We start from the raw sequence: 26,850 nt of genomic DNA on the forward strand, positions 1-26,850 counted from the left end.
GAAATGTGGCTGATGCAACTGAGGAAATGGCAGTTTTGATTTTATTTCATGTTAAACAGCCACACATGCCAAGTAGTTACTACACTGGACAATGGAGCTCATTAATCTCCTTTATACAAGACCATTCCCATCAACATGCAAGCCAAGATTATCACATTTTAAACACACACACACACACACGCACTAACCCCATAATTGCATTTGGCTACCACTTCTACTGCAGAGACAAGCATAACTCTTAAAATAAGAGTTGCCACTACCTTGCTTTTCATTCATTATTCCATTCACTACAGTATAAGCACCATTCCTACTTCCCCATGCTTTTCTATTGGGTACTTGTTAACATTATCTCACTAGACCTATCAACATCATTCAGAAGTTCCCCTCATTTGTCTAATATTCTACTCTTGTAGCTCTCCCTATATCCCTTACCCCTTGTTTTCTTCCTACTACCACTTTTCAGTCTCTTTTGTTGGCTCTACATCCTCTGTTGCTTCTCTAAAGCAGATGCTGTGGGAGTTCCCGTCGTGGCGCAGTGGTTAACAAATCTGACTAGGAACCATGAAGTTGCGGGTTCGGTCCCTGGCCTTGCTCAGTGGGTTAAGGATCCGGCGTTGCCGTGAGCTGTGGTGTAGGTTGCAGACGCGGCTTGGATCCCGCGTTGCTGTGGCTCTGGCGTAGGCCAGTGGCTACAGCTCCAATTCGACCCCTAGCCTGGGAACCTCCATATGCTGCAGGAGCGGCCCAAGAAATAGCAAAAAGACCAAAAAAAAAAAAACTGGAGTGTTTGACAAAAAGAAAATGAAAGGGCTGATGTTTAATACAAGCAAATGAAAAGACAAATCTACAGGCAATTTACTGGCTCCATTTTTCATAAAACCATTTAATGTTCTGTTTACAAACTCACCTAGACATCTTTTCAAAGACTATTAAACATCTATTACATTTAGACACTGTGGAAAGTCCTAAAGATATGACTATGTATAAGACTATATTGTCTTCATGGATGGGACAATGTCATATAAAATCTAACAGAAATAAGACTTCCTTATTCCTCAAAGAAATGAGGATTGAGTGAATTCTTGAAGAATGGCTAAGAATTGGCCATAACAACATACAAAAGGGCTTTATAAAAGAAGTGAGCATATGTTTGGAGTTCCTGTTGTGGTGCAGTGGTTAATGAATCCGACTAGAAACCATGAGGTTGAGGATTCAATCCCTGGCCTTGCTCAGTGGGTTGAGGATCCAGCCATGAGCTGTGGTGTAGGTTGCAGACACAGCTCGGATCCAGCGTTGCTGTGGCTCTGGCGTAGGCCAGCGGCTACAGCTCCAATTGGACCCCTAGCCTTGGGAACCTCCATATGCCACACAAGTGCCCCTATAAAAGGCAAAAAGACAAAAAAAAAGTATATGTAAGTGAAAAGTCATTTAACCATACTGGATAATAATTCATTTTGATATTGAATGTCTATTTTCTATTAAAAATTACAGTCAGTCTCCACTTCACTTTTTTCACACCAAGATATATTCTAAATGAATCAACAATTTAAACATAAAATATGGAATCCATAAAAATATCCAATGGGAACATGAATAGCTAATCGATCATTTTGAGATAGAAAAACCAACTCTAAATTTGCTTAAAAGACAACAGCCATAAAAATAATAATTTTGATCACATATTTTAAAGTTTTAATAATGCTAAAAAAGGAGGAATATTTTTAACCCGTGACAATTTATTTTTCTAATACATCAAAAGTTCATGTTAGTTTGCCATGTACTAATAAATCATAAGCATTATATACAACATATTTAATTCTCACAAAAATTTTATTAATAAATAAGTGCTAAAAACATCACCATTTTACAGAAGAAAAGATACTGACAGATGAAATAACCTGGAGCTTAAGTCAAGGCTTCCCAAATGTGCCACAATATACTACTATGGTAAATATGGGTTATACGTATGCCAAGACATTAATCCCTAACCCTTCAGCCTCAAGAAGTCTTCTCCATGTAACCCACTGTCCTGTATAAATAACCTCAGTTTGTGTGACACAATGTGGAAAAAGTTGGCAATCTGATGGATAAGTAATAAAAGATATTTGTTCTAAGGGAAGAGACACTGAAGTATTAAGGGTACAAGCTGAAAAAAAGGCATGAGGTAACTAATCCGCTCTTAAATGGATTTAAAGTGTGCAAACTCACATACACACAGAATAACTATGCAAATGTGACAAGATGTTTAAATTTGGTGAATCTGAGTAAAGTGTATGAGTCATCTATATTATTCTCCCAACATTTCAAGACGTGAAATTACTTCAAAATAAAATTATTTTTAAAAAGTTACCAAGCTGGCTGAAAAATCCCTCATCTAACTGGAGTGAAACTATAAATCAAACCTAGATTTATCTGACTAAACAGCCTATGAACTCTTAACAAAATAGAGAAGAATTTTAAAAACCGAATCGAGGAGTAAGCAAAGCACATTGAAAGGCAATTAACAAATCATGGATAGCATTTTGGAAAAGACAGAGGATAAATATAACTATTCAATAACTAGTCAATCAACCAATATAAAATGAATGCCTAATCAGATATCTTCATGATGATGAAAGAATAGTGTTATTATAACTCTTATTAAATAATTTGAATGAAATGAGAATACTCTCTAACACCATACACAAAAATAAACTCAAAATTGATTAAAGACCTGAATATAAGACCAGATACATTAAAACTCTTAGAGGAAAACATAGGCCAAACACTCTCTGATATAAACCACAGCAATATCTTCTCAGATTCACCTCCTAGAGTAATGAAAATTTAAAAATATAAACAAACAAATGGAACCTAATTAAACTTAAAAGCTTTTGTACAGCAAAAGCAACCATAAACAAAATGAAAAGACAACCTACGGACTGGCAGAAAATATCTGCAAATGATGCTACCAAAAAGAGATTAATTTCCAAAATATACAAACTGCTCATACAGCTTAATATAAAAAAAAATAAATCCAATCAAAAAATGAGAAGACCTAAATAGATATTTTTCCAAAAAAAAAAAAAGACAAAAAACACAGATGGCAAACAGGCACATGAAAAGATCCTCAATATCACTAATTATAAGAGAGATGTAAATCAAAACTACAATAAGGAATCACTTCACACCAGTCAGAATGATCATCACTAAAGAATTTACAAATAATAAATGCTGGAGAGGGCTCGCAAAAAAGGGAACCCTCCCATACTATCGGTGGGAATGCAAATTGGTGTAGCCACTACGAGAACAGTACGGACGTTCCTTAAAAAAACTAAAAACAAGAGTTACCTTATGATCCAGCAATCCCACTCCTGGACATACATCTGGAAAAAAACTATAATTCAAAAAGATAGAGAGGAATTCCCATCGTGGCTGAGCCGTAATGAACCCAACTAGTATCCATGAGGATCCGTGTTTGATCCCTGACCTCGCTAGGTGAGTTAAGGATCTGATGTTGCTGTGACCTGTGGTGTAGGTCGCAGACACAGCCTGGATCCCATGTTACCATGGCTGTGGTGTAGGCCAGCAGCTGTAGCTCTGATTCGATCCCTAGCCTGCGAACTTCCATATGCCACGGGTGTGGCCCTTATAAAAAAAAAAAAAAAAAAGATAGGGAGTTCCCATTGTGGTTCAGTGGGTACAAACCCAACTAGTATCCATGAGGATGTGGGTTTGATCCCTGGCCTCACTCAGTGGGTTAAGGATCCAGTGTTGCCATGAGCTGCAGTATAGGCTGCAGATGCAGGCTGGATCCCACACTGCTGTGGCACAGGTCAGCAGCTGCAGCTCCAATTCCCCCTAGCCCAGGGAACTTCCATGTGCCACAGGTACAGCCCTAAAATGCAAACAAAACAAACTAAACAAAAAAGGAAAGAAAAGATACATACACCAGTGTTCATAGCAGCACTATTTACAAAAGCTAAGACATGAAACAACCTAAATGTCCGCTGACAGGGGAATGGAAAAGAAGATAATGTATACACAAAGGAATATTACTCAGCCACAAAAAAGAATGAAATAATGTAATTTGCAGCAACATGAATGGACCTAGAGATTACCATGTTAAGTAAATGAAAGACGAATATCATATGATATCAGTTTTATATAGAATCTTTAAAAATGATGTAAATTAACTTATTTACAAAACAAACATAGACTCACAGACAGAAAACGAACTTATGGTTACCAAAGGGGATGAGGTTGGGGGGGCTTAAATTACAAGTTTGGGATTAATGATATACACACTACTATATATAAAACTATATATAATCATGTTGCAACAGAAGAAAGGGTGGGGGAAAAATGTAATTGTAATGTATACATGTAAGGATAACCTGACCCCCTGGCTGTACAGTGGGAAAATAAAAAAAATTATAAAAAAAAAAAACTATATATAAGATAGATAATCAACAAGGACCTACTGTAAAACACAGGGAACTATATTCAGTATCTTGTAAAAACCTATACTGTAAAAGAATCTGAAAAGGAACTATGTGCATGCACACAAGAGTACATAACTGAATCACTTTGCTATACACCTAAAACAAAACATTGTCAATTAACTACACTCCAACTTTTTAAAAATAGATTTTTTTTTTTTAAAAAAGAAACAGTCTGGCTAGTCTTCAAAAAGCAAAACATAAGTGCTACCATATGATCCAATAATTCTAGTCCTAGGTATGTACCCAAGAAAACTGAAAATATAATCCACAAAAACTTATACACTAATGCTCACAGCAGCATTATTCCTAAGAGCCAAAAACTAGAAACCATTCAAATGCCTACCAGCTGATGAGTAAAGAAAATGTAGTATAAAACTATAAAAGACAATATTATTTAGCCATAAAAAGGAATGAAGTATTGAAACATGCTTACAATAAGGAAGCTACAACTTGAATACCTTATGCTAAATGAAAGAAGCCAGACACAAAGGGCCACATAATGCATGAGTTCATTTGTATGAAATGTTCAAAACAGGCAAATCCATAAAGATAGAAAGTAGATTTGTGGTTGTCAGGGTTTAGAGGGAGAGGAAAACGGGAAGCAATAAAATGATTTGGGATGACAGAGCAGTGACAATGCACCACTTTGTAAATACACTAAAAACCTATTTAATTGTACACTTCAGAAAGGTGAATTTTATGTTGTATGAATTCTACCTCAAAAAAGCTGTTGTGAACCTTAAAAGAACTTTAAAAATCTTAGTGCAAAAAGTATATGATATACTTCGAAGAAGAATAAAATTCATCTTTTAAAATTGGTCTGAAATTCCATAATTCATAATCAGTAATTCCTATAACTTATGTTTTAAAACATTCAAATCTATTAGATGTCAAAAAAAGGGACAAAGAAAGCTTAACTTACCCTCTTTTCACTTTTGTGAAATCAAATGCAACTTGTCTGTATGAAACTGCTTTTTCATTTAGATACCTACTATACCGCCTAATAAATGTAGACATGTCATATCCTATAAGAAAAGAAATAAAAAATGGTTTCATAAATTATTAAAACGCCAATTTGCTTAGAAAGCCAACTCATTTCTTCCACTGGCCATAATGTCTCGACATCCACCCTCAATTTAGTGATGTAAATTAAGTGACACTGAAATCTCTAATATGTTTAAAGTATATCATGTGGCTTAGAAACCCCACCACCACCTAGAATTTCACTAAAATAATAATTCTACTTTACTTCTGACCAACATTCCTCTTTCACTTATCAGGAATTAGAAAAATATGTTTTCTCACACTTCTTTTTTTTTTTTTTTTGGTCTTTCTGTCTTTTCCAGGGCCACACCTGTGGAATGTGGAGGTTCCCAGGCTAGCAGTCTAATCAGAGCTGTAGCTGCCGGCCTACGCCACAGCCACAGCAACATGGGATCTGAGCCACGTCTGCGACCTACACCACAGCTCATGGCAACGCTGGATCCTTAACCCACCGAGCGAGGCCAGGGATCGAACCCGCAACCTCATGTTCCTAGTCGGATTCATTAACCACTGAGTCATGATGGGAACTCCAAAAAAATGTTTTCTCACACTTCTTGATAACCTCCTAACATTCTATGGAACTACAACCCTCAAATCATTGATTTAATAACCTTCATACTTAAGAATCTTTAATTGCATATTATTTAGAACAACCATAATTTATGTGGGCCAACATTATAAGCAATGAAGAAAATTACTGCACAGTACAATGAAAGAAATGGCAATATGCAAGTTAAGGTATAATAAAAAATAATTACATGAATGTTTTCAACAAAACTTTCCTAATGTTTTGTTTTATCGCCAATCATAAGATTTGAAAACTTCAGCAACATAAAATCTAATTAATATTGTTTAAAAAAACAAAACAAAACAAAATTTGTGTTTTAGCTATTGCCCAGCTGAAGGAAGTCTACTATATTTTGCTCCTGTCAAAGCAGGTCTACTCTATTTTAGTTCATCGTCATCTAATAAATTTAACTTTAATTGATGGTCTCTAATACTTTAAAGACAATATCAAAACAATCTCCCAAAAGTAAAGTGACTGAATTTAACATAACCACCAATTAATTTATTCAGAAATTATTTCTTCAGTGGCTACTAATTTGCCACTGGAGAAAAATCAGTGAACAAAAAAAAAAAAAAAAAATCACTGCCTTCAGATATTGTCACAGCTACTAGTGTATTTTATAAGGTATTACATACCACATTCTTCAGATCTCTTTAATAAGATTGTTCCCTCTAATCCTCTTTATTCCATCCTCCCTAACAGGGAAATGTCTCTTATCCATCAAGGCTCAATCTCTGAAACTCTGCCTCATCTCTTCGTGCTCCCATATTAATCTTACTCCAAGTACAGCTCAAAGCTATTAGATGTACACAATGTCTATCTCAGTAGACCAGAAGCTTGTTTATATTATACATACCTAGTATAACACTCAGTATGTATTTAATAAAACACACAAGACTCCATCCAACAAAATACATTAGCAATCAAAATTACTTTTCAAAAATACCATTGAATTATATGCTTTTAATGATCATTTCAGTCTTATTTTTAAAATCTCTTTAGAAAATGCTTTAAATAAAAGCCTAAAAATTGTTTCTCTACATAAATGAAAGCCTTAAAACCTAACCCCTAGAAGTACTTAGTTTTCATCTTAAGAAAGTAGAAAATGAGTAGTTAGTAAGACAGAAAAAAACCCACTTGGACATACGCATATATTCTGCTCTAGAGTAGTGGCTTGAATAGTATTTTCCATACACTCTTAAAGTTCAAATTAACTGAATAAGGGGGAAAGCAGAAATAAAAAGATGAGCAGGCAGAGTTTTTTCCAGGTCCTGGAAAACAGAGCAGCTCAAGTTTCATCTGTTATATATATCCAGCTTCTATTTAAGATTTTATTTGAAAATTCTAAACTATTTAGAGCATTACATCTCGCATTAACATAAAATCAATCTTAGAACATTTGGTCCAAAGCATAGATTACTGACTTTCCAAAATCTCTGGAAGACTGGGTATTCAATTCATTCCAATTAATATTTCCATCTGCCAAAAGTAAATAAGTATTGAAATGGACAGTTCCTAAACACAAACACAGCTAGCCACTAAATTCCAAAGATTTTATCTCCACAAAAGCCTCAATTCAGGCCCTCATTAACCCTCTTCTAGAGAGCCAAAATGATGACCAGAGCAGTCTCGAGGTCTTTAGAGCTTTATTCACTCTAATGCAGTCTGTACTAAGCTGTGGTGCTTTCTTTATAATACACACACACACTCCTCCTCTCCCCTCAACTCAAAAGACTGATGGTTTCTCACTGCACTATAAAAATCCTAACTCTATCAAAATCTTCTGTGCATGATTTTGGCTCCGAAAATTTCTTGAGGGCTATCTGCAACTACATGTTCTCCAATCATCACTCTACATTCTACTGACACTCACTTGCTCTGTAACTCTCCCTGAACGTACTCCATGTTCTTTTGCGTCTATGTACATCTATGTACCTTTGCTTAAGCCAACTCATGTCTCCATCCATATTTCAGAGCACTGCACAAATCTCACCTTCTCTAAAGATACTTCCCAGACTGAACCTTATTGCTGAATATTCCCAAGTCCTTTGGCATATCCTTTATGAGGCTCTTCCTAGAGTTAACACTCTATAATGCTCCTGGTCTAGTTTTAGACATAAGTATAACAGATCTCATTAAGACAATACACATGGACAGGTACAATAGCAGATTGTAGTGATTTCAAGTTAATTAAAAGTAAAACAAATAAAATAACAAGTGAGTATCAAAGAGCAATTCATCTGAGTAACATATTATACCTACCTTTACTACTATAACGTATGATATCCCCAAATACATTTCTTGGAATAAAGCATAGAATAATAACAATACCAATGAAAGCAGATACCTACATAGTGTTTCCTATGTGCCAAGCATCAGTCTAATAAACACTTTATATTTATAAGCAGGATAAGTTTCATAACAATTCTATAGTGTGAGTGCTATCATTATTTCTTATTTTACAGATGCAGAGAGGTAACGTGACTTGCTCAAGTATATGCTGCTGGTAAGTGGTAGAGACAGGATTCAAACCCAGGCACTCCAGCTCCAGAATCCATCTTTTCAAACCACTACCCTATACTGTCTGTCAAAGAGTTTTACGTGTCAAGCAGTGAAGTCAATCTTAATCACATTTAAAGACAGTTTTTCCTTCCCTACAACCATCACTAAAGCATGATATTCCTCCATAACACACGTTCTAAAGGACGGATTCAACTCTGCAGTAATCCCCGAATGGGTCACTCTCAATTCTCTACAATGAATAAGTTGTCTTTACCTTGCAATCCACTTTTATCCAAAAAATTGCTTAAGTTAAACAATGTGTTTCTTGAAGCCAAATACTGAATAAAACGCTGAGGGGGAAAGAAAACAAATAATTTAAGTCAAATTTAAGTACTGGCATCTAAGAAAATCTTATTTAAAAATTAGGGGAGAAAGTGATGGTTAACACACTCCATTAATCTTATAGTTTAAATCTGTCATCTTTAGCTTTCCTGTTATCAAACCCAAAAATGTAATAACATGTTTTTCCACTAGCATGCAGGAATTTATTAAAGCCTAATGCCCACAGCTATGGTGTAAAAGTTAAAAGAAAAAGAAAAAGGTACTTTTAAACAAACTAGAACCAATAAATCTGGCTTTACTAGAGCATATTACAGCTATAGCCAATCATATTCAGGTGGCACCTTTATATTAAACAGATACTTGGTGATCCGAATTTTTGACTTTAAGATACATATCTATTTGTAATCATACAAGAGTACGGTATTACAGACATCCTCTTACTCACTGTCCAGATTAAACACATGACCATAGTCATTTTAGATCCCCTTACAGAATCTAATTACAGACACATGCCTTCAATCTCATTGCCTTCCTTCCCTCCCTCTTCAGAGGCATTACTTTTCTGAAGTAGATTTATATCACTCCCACACACATTTTCATTATTTTAAACTGTACATAATTATTTTCTACTTTAAATTTACAGAAGTATCATACCATACTTATTCTTTCCAATGTGCTTTTTAACAACTTCTTCCCAAGAATTATCCATTTAATATATGTACATCTAGTTCATTCATTTTAAACAATGTTCTAGTATTTCAATAAACTACCCTATCATTATATATCCATTTCTTTATGGATATTTAAGTTCTTTCCAATTTCACTGTTATTAATAATATTTCACTGACATCTTTGTATTGATCTCTACTGCAAGAATACAAGAGTTTCTCAAGATACTTAAGGTTGAACTGTTGGGCCAGCCTATGTTCATCATCTCAAAATACTGTCAAAACAGTCCTCAAATGGCTTACCATAAAACTCTACTTTAACTTCCCTTTACATACAACCTCTGAAACAGCTAAAGCAACTCCTTTCAATTTCCTTTAAAAGGATTACCTTTTTTTGTAAATGTATGCAGAGGGTTACTACCAATTTTATGTACACTATCACTTCCCTGACTCAATCCTGCTGCTCATGTGAGATCATGCCAAACTAACCAGAATTTTGAAAAGCAATTTGTAAATTTATGACCCATGTTTCATCATTTATCCTAAAACAACCTGTTTGAAAAAGGTGTTAAAATATCCTAAGATAGTATTATACTCTATGATTTTCATAAGTTTTGATAATTCTTTTTCTGTGGGGGCCTGCCTATGCATAATAAGATATTTAGCATGCCAGTAGCCTCTACCTACTACATGCCAGTAGCATCCCCTCCAGTTGTGACGAGTCCCTGGGGGTGAAAATCACCTCCTCCCCTTGCCCTATTTGAGAACCACTGTTTCGTGGAATTTCCATCAAAATAGGTTACTGAAATCCTATGCATGTTCTCTCACAAACTAATAACAATTGCCAATGCAAAAACCTGAAGACTGTACAAACCAGCAAAAAAAAAAAAAAAAAAAAAAATGAGAAGAGCATAAGATTTGTCTTAGCTGAAGGGAAAGAAGAGTTTAATCTAGGAGTTCCCGTCGTGGCTCAGTGGTAAACCCAACTAGGATACATGAGGATGTGGGTTTGATCCGTGGGTTTGATCCCTGGCCTGGCTCAGGGAGTTAAGGATCCAGCATTGCCCCGAGCTATTGGTGCAGGTCACAGACATGGCTCAGATCCTGTGTTGCTATGGCTGTGGTGTAGGCTGGCAGCTGTAGCTCTGATTCGACCCCCAGCCTGGGAACTTCCATATATGCCACAGGTACAGCCCCAAAAAGCAAAAAAAAAAAAAGAGTTTAATCTAAAAACCACATTGAAACACTACCTTTCTCTTCCTGTCAGGCAACTGTGATGGCAGTCAACTTTCTGTTTGTCTTTATAAGGGTTTGCTTCTGGTACTATCGCCTTAGCCACTACTGATAATTTTCATCTTTATCCAGCATATCTGGTTATACTTGTTGTTTTCTTTTTAAAGAATAAACTACATATTAAAAAAAAAATCTAAGAAATACATGTAAGCCTGAAATTCCTCTGAATAAATGATCATGATCTTAGGTAAATACATTCCTGATAAAAACAGAAACTATTATCCTAGTTAAGATCAAAATGTTTGAAGCTAGTATAACCAAATTTTTCTGTTGACTCTGTACAATGCTAATAATGAATTAGAAAGCAACTGAAAACATATGTCCTAAAAATGGTCATGGTGTGTTACCTAAGTAATCATATTTCAGGTAACACTTCTGGATGATTTTTAAAACTTAAAAAATTACAAATAAAATCATTCAATGTAATGCCGTAACAATGAGTAACTAACCAGAAAACTAAATTTCCAGCAAAGGGAAGAGTAAAGAAAATTGAGGAACATATAATCAATTATGTAGTCATTAAAGATGATAAATACAAAGAACACAACATGGAGATGCTTATTAAGATGTGATATATAAGAAAAGTTAAATATAATATTTTATCTAAATTATGATTATAGCTACAAAAAAACACTTTTGGACAAGACCAGAAGGGAACACCAAAACATGCAACAAACTGTTGCAATGTAAGAGTTGTGGGCAAATTTCTGCTCCAATTCTGAGCTTGAATGATGTTCTATTTGGTATCTGTCGAAGCTGACAGCAGTCTCATGACTGAAAAATCCAAAGTAATGTGTAAAATAATGGATGTCAAAAAGTCATTATGCTCCCCAGTTTGACACCAATGAATAAAGTTCCCCCCCATCTCCATGGGAGCTATCTCCCAGCAACCAGTGGTTTACATTTTTCTAAGGCACATTCCAAGATATTAGATTTACCTAATTCCACTCAAATTTTCTTTTAAGCCAATTTAAAATTTTCCTTTTGATACAATTTTACAAGTCAGTATACTTGGCTGGGAAAATCACTTAAAAACTAAAAAATTAGGATTTCCTGTCGTGGCTCAGTGGTTAACAAATCCAACTCGGAACCATGAGGTTTCAGGTTCGATCCCTGGCCTTGCTCAGTGGGTTAAGGATCAAGTGTTGCCATGAGCTGTGGTGTAGGTCGCAGAGGCAGCTCGGATCCCACATTGCTGTGGCTCTGGCGTAGGCCAGCGGCTACAGCTCCAACTGGACCCCTAGCCTGGGAACCTCCATGTCTCGGGATAGGCCCTAGAAAAGGCAAAAAGACAAAAACAGAACTCAAAAATTAGTTGTTAGGCTATTACAGAAAATAAGATGATACTTGCCAAACATTAAATTGTACAAGCTTATACATCTTATTTGCTACCCTTTAGGGCAACAAAGACTCTCAACACAACTCTCTGCTGAAGAAGGCATTCTTCTAACAGTCACTCTCAGCAAAATGCCATCTTAGTGTTAATATCACAGCCCTGAACCAGGCAAAGCTTCTACGGACAACTATATGAGATCAGAATGAAATCTTACTGGGCTATTTAAAAAAATGAATACAGACAATCTATACACAAAGGCCTGCAAAAACAAGTGCTACTTATAGAATCCATCTCTAGGCATTATTCTTTGCTTCTTAATCCCATTACTGAAGTCCTCTATGCTCTCACTCACTTTCTGCTTTCTGACTTAGAGGCCATCTCTCCTCAAGGTGTAGTGGGTCCACAATTATATTTCCGCATAAGTACCTTTCCTTTTTACCTGTATTTTTCAGTTGCTATAGCCATTCCTGAAGTGTCAGAGGGAGAAGCTGAATAATCAGTCAACATACAAGCACACCTGTTAACCAAATATACTGCTTACCTCATTTCCATACACCATCAAATGATGAGTTGTAATGAGAGATTTGAAGACCACCACCCAACTACTGTTAGTAGTCCTTTCAAATAAACTGTCTGCCAACTGCGGGATATTCACATTCATCTCATTTGTGCACTGAATTAAGTCTGCAATATATTAAAAAAAAAAGAAGATTAATTTACTCTGGCTTTCATTTATTGTTAATGTAAGATCTACATCCTATTGGGGTAAAGATCTAACAGAGTGGAACAACAATAGATAGTTTGGAGAAGTTGTTAAAAAAATCTCTCAGGAGAACAATTGAAATAGTACTTCTACCTGAGAAGTAAAGAGGGCATTGATTAATATCACATAATTGATCAATAATACCAAAGTAAATCAAACTCCCTTCACCTTCTGAGTATTTTTACTTATTTCAAAAGGAACTGTTTCAAAGCCTTGAGGAATTTTCAGTTCTCTCACTACTCATAAACCTTCAGAGTTACAACACTAATAATTTGCACATTAAAAAACCTTAAAAATTCCTATAAATGGAAGCATGAACGAGCTGAGTATCAAACACCCTTACTAATATCCTCCCCAGAATGCTGTGTTTGCATTAATAGAAAGATACAGCAGGTATGTGGTCTGTGAGTGGGAAGATTCTGTTTATATAAAATTCCCATTCTTTTCTCCCTTCAGTTCTGTTGAGTTAGCTCAGTTTTCACTTAATATCAACTACCTTACATTGACAAATAAAGCTGAAAATAAACTAAAAGTTTCACAGTGCAATAAATTTCCAAATAAAAAATGATCCAAGAACCATACTCAATTATTATTCGGAAAACAGTTAAAACACTGTAGGTTCTAATTTTATATTTCAAAATACAAATAAGTGTAAAGCATTACCATAAAGAGTCTAATATACAATTGTTTCAGCACCAAAACTGAAAACGAATTCCTTTTTCTTTTTTTTTTTTGTCTTTTCTGGGGCCGCATCCATGGCATATGGAGGTTCCCAGGCTAGGGGTCTAACCGGAGCTGTAGTCGCTGGCCTACTCCACAGACATAGCAACAGGGGATCCAAGCCGCGTCTGTGACCTACACCACAGCTCATGGCAACGTCGGAGCCTTAACCCACTGAGCAAGGCCAGGGATCAAACTTGCAACCTCATGGTTCCTAGTTGGATTCGTCAACCACTGAGCCACGACAGGAACTCCGAAAACGAATTCTTAATATGACTCAGGCTCACCTCCAATCTGCTTCAGAGATATAAGCAGCAAATTCAATGAAGAAAATACAAAATATGGTTCAATTTAGAGAATGAAGAGGAAGACCAAGAAATGAGTTGTTTTAAAATATGCATGAAACAAAATGTATAAATCCCTCAGTTATAACTACCATAAAAGGAAAAAATTATTTCTGCCTCATTAGCAGTTTCTCCACTTTTAATCCTCAATACCTAATGATGAAATATGAATTCAAGTGACCTAACTTGGCTGTGACTGCAAGAAACATAAATATAACTATGACCATGCCTATAAGCCTTCAAAAATGTTTGTTCTAACAGGTCCAATTATTATACAAAGTAATATTTGATAAGCAAATGCATTTCAGATAAGCAGTCACCCTAGCAAACAAGGCTTGAAGAACAAAGCACCGAACAGAGTGCCCATAGAATGAAAGGCTTTCACAATTCAGACTACTTGCAACAAAAATTAAATAGTACATTCAACTCGGTTTGTACCATTCAGCCTCTGATATTTTACTTGAGGTCTTTTAGAATTTCATTTCTGCCTTCTCTGAAACTTCTTGAATAGCACTCTGTACCTGTATTACGGCAATGAATATACTGTGCTTGCCGTATTCCCAAAGCTAAAGTTTGCTGTGTCTCTCAAAACATAATGTACTGGGTGCAAGGCCTGCCTATGTCTTGCTCATTCTGAATCCTTTCAAACTTCAAGCATACTGGTCAAGTTCTGAATTTAATTATATCTCTAGCTTTTTTTTTCTATCAATTTATCTATATTTTCTATATCCTTCCAGAAACTATCCTATCTTAAGCTATTCAATACTTTCTCACAATGACACTGATAGTCATTTTATTTTTTTTAGTCTTCAAAATTGAACCTATCAAAAAATTGTCACAATACCGCCCAAGGGTGTTCCTATCTGAATGCCTTTGTCCATAAACACTCCCTAGAGCCAATCAGTAACCAAGTCTCTTAAACTTCTGGCAATCCATCCTTCCCCTCTCCATCCCACTATCACTACCCAAAGCCAGAGCTGAAATCCTGTTTTTCCATAACTAGAAGTTACCACTTCGGGGAGCATGCAGAAATTGGGGAGAAAGATTATCATACTCTCTGCAGGGTTTTTCTGACATTTAACATCATGGACAAGGGAGATTGTCAGGCAATGCACAATTAATACTGCACAATTAAAAACTGCTCCAAGTGTCCACTGTGGCTTGGTGATAATGAACCCAACTAGTATCCATGAGGATGCGGGTTCAATCCCTGGCCTCGCTCAGTGGGTTAAGGATCCGGCGTTGCTGTGAGCTGTGGTGTAGGTCACAGACATGGCTCAGATCCTACATTGCTGTGGATGTGGTACAGGCCAGCAGCTACAGCTCCAATTTACTCCCTAGCCTGGGAACTTCCATATGCTTCAGGTATGCCCCCCGCCCCCCAAAAAACCTGCCCCACCTAAAACTAACCCCACTGAGAAAATGCTGGACTGACTGTCCTCTTCACTTCTAAGGACATCTACTTTGGGGTTTCACCCACCCCACACTCCCAAACATTCTCTAAACTGGACAAAGAATGACCTATAACACAACACTGACTGTCACTGACTAATGTCAATGATGTCCCCACTGCTTACAGGATTAGCATACATTTCCTCTTTGTCAATATCCTCCTTGAATTTTGGCTTCCAACATGGAACCATTTTCCAGTTTTCTGTAAGGTACCTTGTTGCCTCACACCCATAACCTTCCATTCTTGCTTTTTCTTCAAAATGAATGACGTCTTCTCCTTTGTGAAATCATTCCCTCCACAGACTAAAGTACCTGCCACACAGTCACTAAAGCTGTCACATGATCCCATACTTTCATTACTGACTTCCACATCATTCTCTTCTACTAGATTGAGAGATCTTAAAAGGAACCACAAACACCTTTGTGAGTAATTTCACAGGGAGGTAAGTAAACTGCTAGATCAGTCAGACAGAACCTGATTTCAAATGACGCCAGCAACCACAGTATTTTATATTCTGTGTGTGTGTGTATGTGTGTGTATATATATATATATATATTCATTCTACCTACACTATATTCTCTTTGTGATCAGTTCTCTTCTCTGGACACTTTGCTTCAGTTACACTGATGTCTTCTTTGCAATGCCTCCCATCAACCAAGTACCCTCACCTCAGGTGCTCAGCGTGTCTGTTCCTTCCGCCCAGAACAGTCTTCTCCCAGAAACCCACATTTCTCTTACTCCCCAACTTTATTCCTACAGATCTCTGCTCAAATGACATCCTATCAGATGAACAGCTCTCAATATTAAAAATAATAAGGGCTTGCACTCTTTTACCTCCAAACCCTCACTATACCCCCTTATTCTGCTTTATTTCTCTCTCAAGCACTTATCATCACCTAACTTACTTTAATTAATGTCTTTGTCTCCTAATTAAAGTAATGTAGGCAGGGCTCTACTAAGTTCTCTGCTATATCCCCAAAGGCCTAGAATAGTTTAACGCATATAATGGCCACTCGTAGTTTTTCAATAAATATGTTCATTTTAGTATGTATATGGATAGTCCTAGCCGGACTTTTAAAAAACATTCAAAATGGCATTATTTAATACAAAGACTAAACCAAAAATCTACAACTCTTTGCACAACCTGCTATTCCCAAAAGGCTGAAAAAACAAAGCTGAGCCTATTACAAATGTGAATATTTTCAAATTTCAAGTTAAAGAGGATCTAACAAATAATGGTATGAAAACTATACAGTATGCTTTAGAAATGACCACATAAAAACTAAAGGAAAACTCCAGAAGCCAAAATATAACACTTCACATATAACAGGAAAAATGAGACAGAGTACATGCATGAGTTCAGAGTGGATCAAATGCAAAAACCAAAGATATGCAAACATTATTGGGAGAAAAAAAATACTGCACAGTAACAAACTCTGCAGAACACTCTTCCCCCTAGTATTTGAACTCAACCAGTCATTTTCTCCACCTGTGATTCTTCTCTGAACAATGTTTCTACTTAACAGCAATAACTTGAAAGTGCTTCTAAGTCTGAGCTCCAAAATCTCAGGAAGGAAAATATTTTCCCCACCTCTAACCAAAAGCGAATCATTTCAAACAAGTTGAGCATAATATGGGAATCTTGATAGCTACTGCTTTTCTCATTCTCAATCCAGATCTCATTTCTCAAAAAGCACAAACTTGGTGCTTGGCATTAAACTTCCTTTACCAATCAAAAGGCTTCCGAAGTAGAAACACATTTTGTATTTTATTTTGTTATTATTTACTTTAAGAATATAAAAACCAAAAAAACATGTAATATGATATTATTAAGAAATCCTAGGAGTTCCTGTCATGGTGCAGTGGTTAACGAATCCGACTAGGAACCGTGAGGTTGTGGGTTTGATCCTTGGCCTCACTCAGTGGGTTAAGGACCCAGCGTTGCCATGAGCTGTGGTGTAGGTTGCAGACTCAGCTCAGATACAGCGTTGCTGTGGCTGTGGCATAAGCCGGAGGCTACAGCTCTGATTAGACCCCTAGCCTGGGAACCTCCATATGCCGTGGGAGCAGCCCTAGAAAAGGCAAAAAGACAAAAAAAAAAAAAAGAAATCCTAAATCTGACATTCAAAAAAATAACTACTATATGGCATACAGATTCTCCGCTTTAGATATAGGTGAGAATTCATGAGGATTTCAAGTATTTAAGGGCAGGAAGAACAAGGCCTACTATGGAAATGAAGAGCATTTTTCCATACAGAGATAGAAGGAACCAATTCCTACTACACAAACAAAATGCTCTTTTATTATTCGATATATAATATGCCTCTCCAACAAACAAGATCTAGGGCAGATAAAGTACATGTTAATTTTATTAATACATATAAAGTGCTTGCTCACAGGTAAGGTCAGAGGAGTTCACTACCAAGTAACAAATTTGCTAAGAGAATTAAATTTTCATGAAAGATAAGGGTGCTTCGAAATACCCAACTAGCCAACTTAAGTCCTACATTTCTAACTTTAAAAAAACCAGAAAAGGAGTGAAATGCAAAAAAAGTATTTTTGTACTCAGGGGAGACTGTTCAGCAAAGTACAAAAAAATTTAGAAATAACACTATCAAATGGTTTCATTAATCCTACAGTCATATTCCTAAAGCAGGCCACAAACCTGTATAGCTCTCCCCAGAGAGTTCACCCATTTCAGAAATTTGTGTGCCTTGGTGTGTACTTGCAGTTAAGTCAGGCAACTCTGCCAGTGGCAGGCACCTCTAGCAGAATGTAGAGGCCTCAAATTCCCATCCAAACAGGCACCTACTATGCTATATCAAAAGTATGCTGACTCCCAAGTAAATTTTCTAAAAAATGAGCTTGCCTAAAAATAGTCTTTAAAAAAATATATATACACACACACATATAATCATCATGTAGTCACACCTCTTTCAAAAGAATCACTTTGAAAGATGTTCCCAATGCCTTAAGAATCAATTTTAGTAACATAAGACTGATTTCTTCAATCATCTAGAAAACTGAAGATGCACTCAATTTGGAAGGCAAATTAAGTGGTTCATCAAATGTTGCTTCACCGACCAGATCTTTGAAATTTTTCCTGGGTAGGAGTACAAATACAAAGTATAAGTATTCACCAAGAACTAGTAACTAGAGGATAAGGAAATAGTTTCTGAACTTTTGCTATGAATTATCAGCATAATTTTTTTCACTTAGCAAAAAACTGAAAGTACTTAGAAAAAGGCAAGTTGATATCAGACTTTAGCCGAAAGATGTCCGAGAAAGCAGAATTAACTGTTTTTTATTTTAGTCCATTCAGTTTTTTGTGTAAAGTGTCACAAAGTATGGTCCAAATTAAGATGTAACTGTCACAATTTTATCTTTAAAGTCTGTGGGGTCCTCTGTGAGAAATATGTTATACTTTCACCTAATTTCCACTAAAATTAACTCAAAAATATAATTTTTACAGACTGATTAATATCTTAAGAAATAAATCTAACCCACATTTTTTTTTTGAGGACAGCACCTGTGGCATATGGAAGTTCCTGGGTCCAGGGTCAAACTGGAGCTGCAGCTGCCTACCTACACCATAACCACAGCAACCTTGGATCCCAGCCACATCTATGACCTACTCCACAGCTTGCAGCAACACTGGATCCTTAACCCAGTGAGCAAGGTCAGAGATCATCCTCATGGATACTAGTATACTAGTCAGGTTCTTTTTGTTGTTGCTGTTGTCTTTGTAGGACTGCACCTGCAGCATATGGAGGTTCCCAGGCAAGGGGTCCAATTGGACTGTAGCTGCTGCCCTACACCACAGCCGTAGCAATTCGGGATCTGAGTCGCATCTGTGACCTACATCACAGGCCACAGCAATGCCAGATCCTTAAGCCACTGAGGGAAACCAGGGATTGAAACCACGTCCTCATGGATGCTAGTCAGATTCGTTAACCACTGAGCCACAAAAGGAACTCCCTAGTCAGGTTCTTAACCCGCTAAGCCACAATGGGAACTCCTAACCAACATTCTAACTGGATGTTAAAATTAAAACTAGGGGAAGACTCATATAATACAGAATACTCAGTAACAAATATTGAACTAATTTAAGATGAGAGAAAGGGGCATTCAAAATACTGAAATGACAAAGATATCCAAATGGCTTTGATAGATGAACTATGAAGCTATAAGGTATATAAGTCACAATGTAAGTGGATGCATCCAATAATGGAGGAATAGTTCATTAATTAGTCTGACAATAAAACACTATAAGGCCAATAAATACATGGCAAAAAAAGCTGAGAGGGGAAAACGCTCATGGTATATCATATCAAAACCACATTAGGAGTTCCCGTCGTGGCGCAGTGGTTAACGAATCCGACTAGGAACCATGAGGTTGCGGGTTCGGTCCCTGCCCTTGCTCAGTGGGTTAACGATCTGGCGTTGCCGTGAGCTGTGGTGTAGGTTGCAGACGCGGCTCGGATCCCTCGTTGCTGTGGCTCTGGCGTAGGCCGGTGGCTACAGCTCCGATTCAACCCCTAGCCTGGGAACCTCCAGATGCCGGGGGAGCGGCCCAAGAAATAGCAACAACAACAACAACAAAACAACAACAACAACAAAAAGACAAAAGACAAAAAAAAAAAAACCACATTAAAGAACACAACAGAAGGAGTTCCCGTCGTGGCACAGTGAGTGGTTAAGGAATCCAACTAGGAACTATGAGGTTGCGGGTTCGATCCCTGCCCTTGCTCAGTGGGTTAAAGATCTGGCGTTGCCGTGAGCTGTGGTGTGGGTTGCAGATGCAGCTCAGATCCCAAGTTGCTGTGGCTGTGGCGTAAGCCGGTGGCTACAGCTCCAATTTGACCCCTAGCCTGGGACCCTCCATATGCTGCAGGAGAGGCTCAAGAAAAGGCAATAAGACAAAAAAAAAAAAAAAAAAAAAAAGGGAACACAACAGAATAAGATTTCATTTTGATAAAGTCACAGATGTATACTGTATTTGTCCAAATATACAGTGACATAAAAAGAATTCAACACTTACAAAACTACTCAGCAACTAAGTTATATACAAATACATACTTAAACCAATACGTAAGGGAACTATATCACTGTTATGTCCATAATTTTACGAATTTCAGTAAGGACTTCTCATGTTACGTAGCAAACACCAATCCTTTACTATAATTCACTCCAGACCCTCTGAAGCAATCAGTGGCAGAAAGGACAGCAAAGACAAGCCCCTTTACTTCCTCAAGGATGTGAGGAAGAGGTAAAAAAGCATAAGATTTGCATGGTGTAACATTTGGCAGCCACTGTTACAGAGCTAAGACAATATTTTGAACACAAGTTTAATCTCTCACCATGCAAGGTGAGTCTTGAGCAATCTCCAGAATCCACAAAAGAAGCAAGGCAAGCTCTCATTAAGAAAAAAAAAATTTGCAACTGCAGTAAAAATCAACCTGTTAGCACAACTAGATATGCTATTTCTGTCACTACTTTTCTGCAAAATCAATGAACTAATAAGGATTCACACATGCGAAAACTAAAAAACGTAGAGAGCGCTAAAATCTGAAACATTTGAGTATAGTTACATTAACAGTAGAATAGTACAGTACAGTTACATTGGGTTATTGAGTAGTAAGTTCTTCTTCCATTTTAACTATTTTTTAAATCACCATGTAAAAGGAGAGTTTTTTTCCCCCTCATAAAAACTATTCGACAGAAAAGCTGCTTATAAACCTTTACAAATTCCCTCATTATCTGGCTCTGTTTATTTTAAACAAAGTTTTTTTTAAAGAAGATATATTAACCTGAAAACACCTCCATCAGTGCTAATTGCACTAATTAGGATTAGGGGTTAGGGTTAGGGTTAGGGTTAGGGTTAATTTCTTTTTTTTTTTTTTTTTTTTGGTCTTTTTGCCTTTTCTAGGGCCGCTCCTGCGGCATATGTAGGTTCCCAGGCTAGGGGTCCAATTGGAGCTATAGTCACCGGCCTACACCAGAGCCATAGCAACGCAGGATCCGAGCCGAGTCTGCGACCTACACCACAGCTCACAGCAACGCCGGATCCTTAACCCACTGAGCAAGGGCAGGGACCAAACCCACAACCTCATGGTTCCTAGTCGGATTCATTAACCACTGCGCCATGACGGGAACTCCAAGGGTTAGGGTTAATTTCTTAAGGAAAAGTAATAAAACAAATAAAAGATATTTAGGAGCTGTTGGGTATCTTCAGAACATTTTAAAAACCAACAGAAGAGAAAGGACTGACCTCCATATCTGTGACAAAGGAAAGCAGCAGAACCTAAAAGGGAATATCTAAGAAAGAATTTGGATGGAGCTAGGTAAACAAAGTCATCTCTAAAGTACTCTACATTAATATTTGGCTGAAATTTAGTTCTTATGTCACTGAGGAACACCAGCCAAGTTTGCTGAGTTGTCCATACTTTAATTTTAAAAAGTGCAAAATGTCACACCATGCACGAAAATAAACTTAAAATGGCTTAAAGACTTAAATATAAGACAAGACACCATCAAGATCCTGGAAGAGAACATAAGCAAAACATTCTCTGACATAAGCTTATGAATATTTTCTCAGGTCAGTCTCCCAAAGCAACAGAAATAAGAGCAAAAATAAACCAATGGGACCTAATCAAACTGACAAGCTTTTGCACAGCAAAGGAAACCAAAAAGAAAACAAAAAGACAACTTACGGAATGGGAGAAAATAGTTTCAAATGACACAACTGACAAGGGCTTAATCTCTAGAATATACAAGCAACTTATACAACTCTACAGCAAAAAAGCCAACAACCCAATTGAAAAATGGGCAGAAGACCTGAATAGACATTTTTCCAAGGAAGATATACAGATGGTCAACAAGCACAAGAAAAAATGCTCAACATCACTGATTATTAGAGAAATGCAAATCAAAACTACCATGAGGTACCAACTCACGCCAGTCAGAATGGTCATCATCAATAAGTCCACAAATAACAAATGCTGGACAGGGTGTGGAGAAAAGGGAACCCTCCTGCACTGTTGGTGGGAATGTAAATTGGTACAACCGCTATGGAGATCAGTATGGATATACCTTAGAAATCTATACATAGAACTACCATATGACCCAGCGATCCCACTCTTGGGCATATGTCCAGAAAAACTTTCCTTGAAAAACACACATGCACCCACATGTTCATTGCAGCTCTATTCACAATAGCCAAGACATGGAAACAACCCAAATGTCCATCGACAGATGACTGGATTAGGAAGATGTGGTATATATACACAATGGAATACCACTCAGCCATAAAAAAGAACAAAATAATGCCATTTGCAGCAACATGGATGGAACTAGAGACTCTCATCCTGAGTGAAGTAAGTCAGAAAGAGAAAGACAAATACCATATGATATCACTTATATCTGGAATCTAATATACAGCACAAGTGAACCTTTCCACAGAAAAGAAAATCATGGACTTGCAGAATAGACTTGTGGTTGCCAGGGGGAAGGGGGAAGGAGTGGGGTGGTTGGGGAGCTTGGGGTTAATAGATACAAACTATTGCCTTTGGAATGAATTAGCAATGAGATCCTGCTGTGTAGCACTGGGAACTATGTCTAGTCATTTATGATGGAGCATGATAATGTGCAAAAATACAATGTGTAACTGGGTCACCATGCTGTACAGAAGAAAAAAAATTGTATTGGGGGGAAAAAAGATTAAATTTAGTTTAAATTGATAAAAATAAATAAATAAAAAGTGCAAAAATAAATTGTTTTAGTTAATGGAACCAACATATCGTTGCTCTAAAATTTTAATCACACGCAAAGTATCTTTTTCAAATCAGCTCAACCTATTGTCTCTTATAATCTGTTATTATTTATGCATTTGCCTCTTTGCCAACAAATCTGTCATAAACATAAAAATCTTACAAGAGCAAGGAAAATTTAAGTCATGAAAGCACTCCTTAGAAAAACATATACTCCTGGAATACTCTCAGAATTCACCGCCACCACCTTCTTTCTTCAAGTGAAAGGGTCATTTTCCCCTCCCATTATCAAAATGTTTTAGCCAGGAAAACCCAGAGCTCTCTCCTTAATGTTGTGGTGTAGTCTGCATTCCTACCACTAGATGGCAGACTGTACAGAAAAACAACAGGGCTCTGGAAAGAACACATGGGTCCAAGCTTAGCTATAAAACAAACTCCTTAATTTTGAGATTGTTTAGGATTCCCAGTGATTTCCAAACCTAGACACTTTAGGCCCAACCAAGATTCCGAGTAAGGATCTTAGAGTTGAGGAGAATCATATTTTGGTAAGCACTACTCAAAGGTAATTATTATTTGTGTTAATGTTTAATTTACCAGGTAATGGAAGATGATAATAAAAAGTTACTTAGTAGAACAAAGACACATCACTTAATATAAGAATTTTAACATTTATTTAAACTGAACAGGAAAACAAAATACAAGCATTACAGTGTTCCAACATTAAAAGTCCACATGAGCACAAGGTGTTCTTCCATTTTGAGCAGTTTCAGAATTACAATCCCACCTGTAGGAAAGAAAAGACATGAAGTATGTATTAAGCAATTTAAGAGTAAATGCCAAAATTACAAATTCTTTTTTTTTTTTTGGTAATACAATCTAAGAACTTAATAACAGTTCATCAGCCCAGTTAAGGAGATATAACCAAGAGTATCAAAAACAATCTAACATCAGATCAGAAACACACCTGATTTCCTAAGCAAAATAAAGGTCATCAAACAATATATTAAGAGTTCACTCACCTCCACCAATGCTGTAACCAGAACAGTCCAGGTTGCAGAAAATATGGAAAGAATTCTTTCATTCACCAAGACCCGGAAAAAGGAACCAAAGCTTGAAAGACTGCAAATGTACATCAGAGTTCTTTAAAGGAGAACAAGTCCTGTGGAGAGGTTCAAGAACTGGGACTAAGTCTGGAGAAAAGTATATTATTAGCAGGGGGGTAATGAAGTGTCCCGGTTTTTACTGGAACAGTTCTCGTTTACACCTGTTGTCCCAGTGTCTCATTCAGGTAGCACATACTTTCACTCTCAAAAGTGACCCAGTTTGGAATATAAATTATATCTCACCCTAGTTATAAGTGACCTAATAAAAGTCTACATGTGGCTAAGGAATTAATACACTACCACCATCTATTCCTGGTGTAGTTGCATTCTTCTTTCTATGAGAACTATATTCTGGTTCTTTCTGAGCCGGCCTATACAGATATGCTTCCTTTCTATTTTGTGCTCTCACTCCAGCAAATGATTCTCAAATTTCTTCTCTGGGGAGTTGGAAATACTAGAAATTTTCACCCCTATGTCCAAAATATCCCATGCTTAAAAAAAACGAGAATATAATCTTAATTGTAACTTGACTGGTCCACCATTTTTTAAGTGATCAAGACTCATTCTTTACTTGCTAAAATAAATTCAGGAATCTCTTGTTTCCTTTTATCTTCCAGAATGTGTGGCACGGCGCCTTCCTCGTACATGTGTTGATATGATGGTATAAGCATGTGTAGATTTTATAGGTGAAACAAAAGTCCATTTCTCCACTCTAAGATGAGAGGGGAGAAGAGAAAAGAAGGTAAAAAGTCCTCCCCAAAGCTAGGTTAATGTTATTCAGTAACAGCCAAGCCCACATCTAAAAAGAATTTTCATGGCTTCTTTTAAAAATTTAAATCTGCCTAGACAGAGATAATAATGAACTGCAGGACCTCTGTGCCAGAATCTACCTCACCCAGAAAACACAAGTTTCATGTCCCCAGTGCAATCAGAACAATAGAATCTTTAGATTTCATCTTCTCACAACTTTACAAACCTAAGTACGGACAAACAGAAATCTCATTTATTCTACAATACACATTGCATATGTACCATGCCAAATAGTCTTAAGAGCTAGAAATACACAATACTGGACAAACTTCCTGCTATCATGAAGCTTATATACTAGTAGGAGAGACAATCAATAAACAAATGAACAAATATACGTCAGATAGTGCGAAGTGCTAAGGACTTCTTAGAGCTTATGAAGGACGGGGCATATGCCTGGGGGAGGTTGCTAATTATACATGATAATCAGGAGTCTGGGATAAAGAGACTTGAAAATCACAGTAACAATTAGGTAGTATGTCACCAGTGGCCTGGAGGCCTATGGAACTGACCACCATAATCAATTACCATTTTCCACAAAGTCAGTAAGACTGGAGGCATACCATTCATCCTATATCAAATGTCTGCTTCATCACCCTCACCAAACCAGTCATGCTGAAGAGCAATCTTCTCTCGGTGTTTCTGCAAAGCCTCTAGTTTTATGTACATAGTTAACTCATTCACATACTTCACGATTAAATCAAAGCAACATGTTCACCTTCAGTGAGTCAAAATAGCACCAGCCATCTACTACAGTTCATGAAGTGCCACATCTTTGGCAAGCAGACCCCTCTAAGCCCGTGGGTAACAAGTGAAAGCCATTTCTGAAAAAATCTGTTTTTTTAAACTGCTATAAATAGTGAAAAATAGGAAGCAGCAAATAATAACCCACTTACATAGCTTTAAGTTTTAAAATAATACTCTTTAAGTGGAAAATGTGAGCAATTAAAATAAAGCCAAAATATTTTTCCTAGTAAGTTTAAACCTAAGCCTTTAGGTTTCTACAAAAAAAAATCACTAGAAGTATTTTAGCAAAAAAAAAAAAAAATTTCTAGTCACACATTTCATAACCATATAACTGTTATTATAAAATTCACTATAACCCATGTTTGCCTATTTCTCAGCATTAAAAAATCCTTAAAATTTCACCTCCTTGACAAATGATTTTCTTAAAAGGTATAATATCTTCTGAGATAAAAATCTACTTATAAAAGCTGCCAAAATTGAAGTGAAGACGTTAACTTTTTTTAACTTAAAGATTCCATGTAAATCATGCTTCAATAATATTAAACACCTTTCTTCATTTTACAGTACCAATCTTTTGCCAATTTCCCTTTTGCTACTGTGACAAGGGTAACCATCTAAAACACTACTACTTTGAATACTACTCCTTTTAGGGTATCATCTTTGCTAAACTTGACAAATACTGGAGAACATTAAGTAGCTTTCCTTTTCACTACTATACTGGATAACTTTGAGAATGACTGGGATTGGCAGGGAGGAAGAAGTGGTATGTTTTTAGTTATTTCTATTCCTTAAAGTTGACTACTCACTATTAGAGTTCTCTCTGACTCACACGTATTTGATAGTTCATCCTAAGTGCCACTCATTTCCAATCTGCTTCAAACAGTAATGGTGAGGATGCTAACTCCAC

The 26,850-nt window shown here is 36.7% G+C and overlaps 1 protein-coding gene across 24 annotated transcripts in view; it reads right to left on the minus strand.

The window, feature by feature from the left end:
- PICALM (phosphatidylinositol binding clathrin assembly protein) overlaps nt 1-26,850 on the minus strand; it is a 111,306-nt gene that overhangs the window by 64,335 nt on the left and 20,121 nt on the right. For 23 of the 24 annotated variants that reach the window (XM_021102088.1, XM_021102073.1, XM_021102078.1 and 20 more), the window contains 3 exon segments: nt 12,779-12,921; nt 8,873-8,948; nt 5,407-5,509 (listed from right to left, as the gene is read on the minus strand). The exons of the other annotated variant lie outside the window; for it this stretch is intronic. In XM_021102088.1, coding sequence (XP_020957747.1) covers nt 5,407-5,509; nt 8,873-8,948; nt 12,779-12,921 — 322 coding nt within the window. 24 annotated transcript variants of the gene reach the window in all.

Source organism: Sus scrofa, chromosome 9 (assembly GCF_000003025.6).
Source record: "Sus scrofa isolate TJ Tabasco breed Duroc chromosome 9, Sscrofa11.1, whole genome shotgun sequence".
Lineage (NCBI taxonomy): Eukaryota > Metazoa > Chordata > Mammalia > Artiodactyla > Suidae > Sus > Sus scrofa.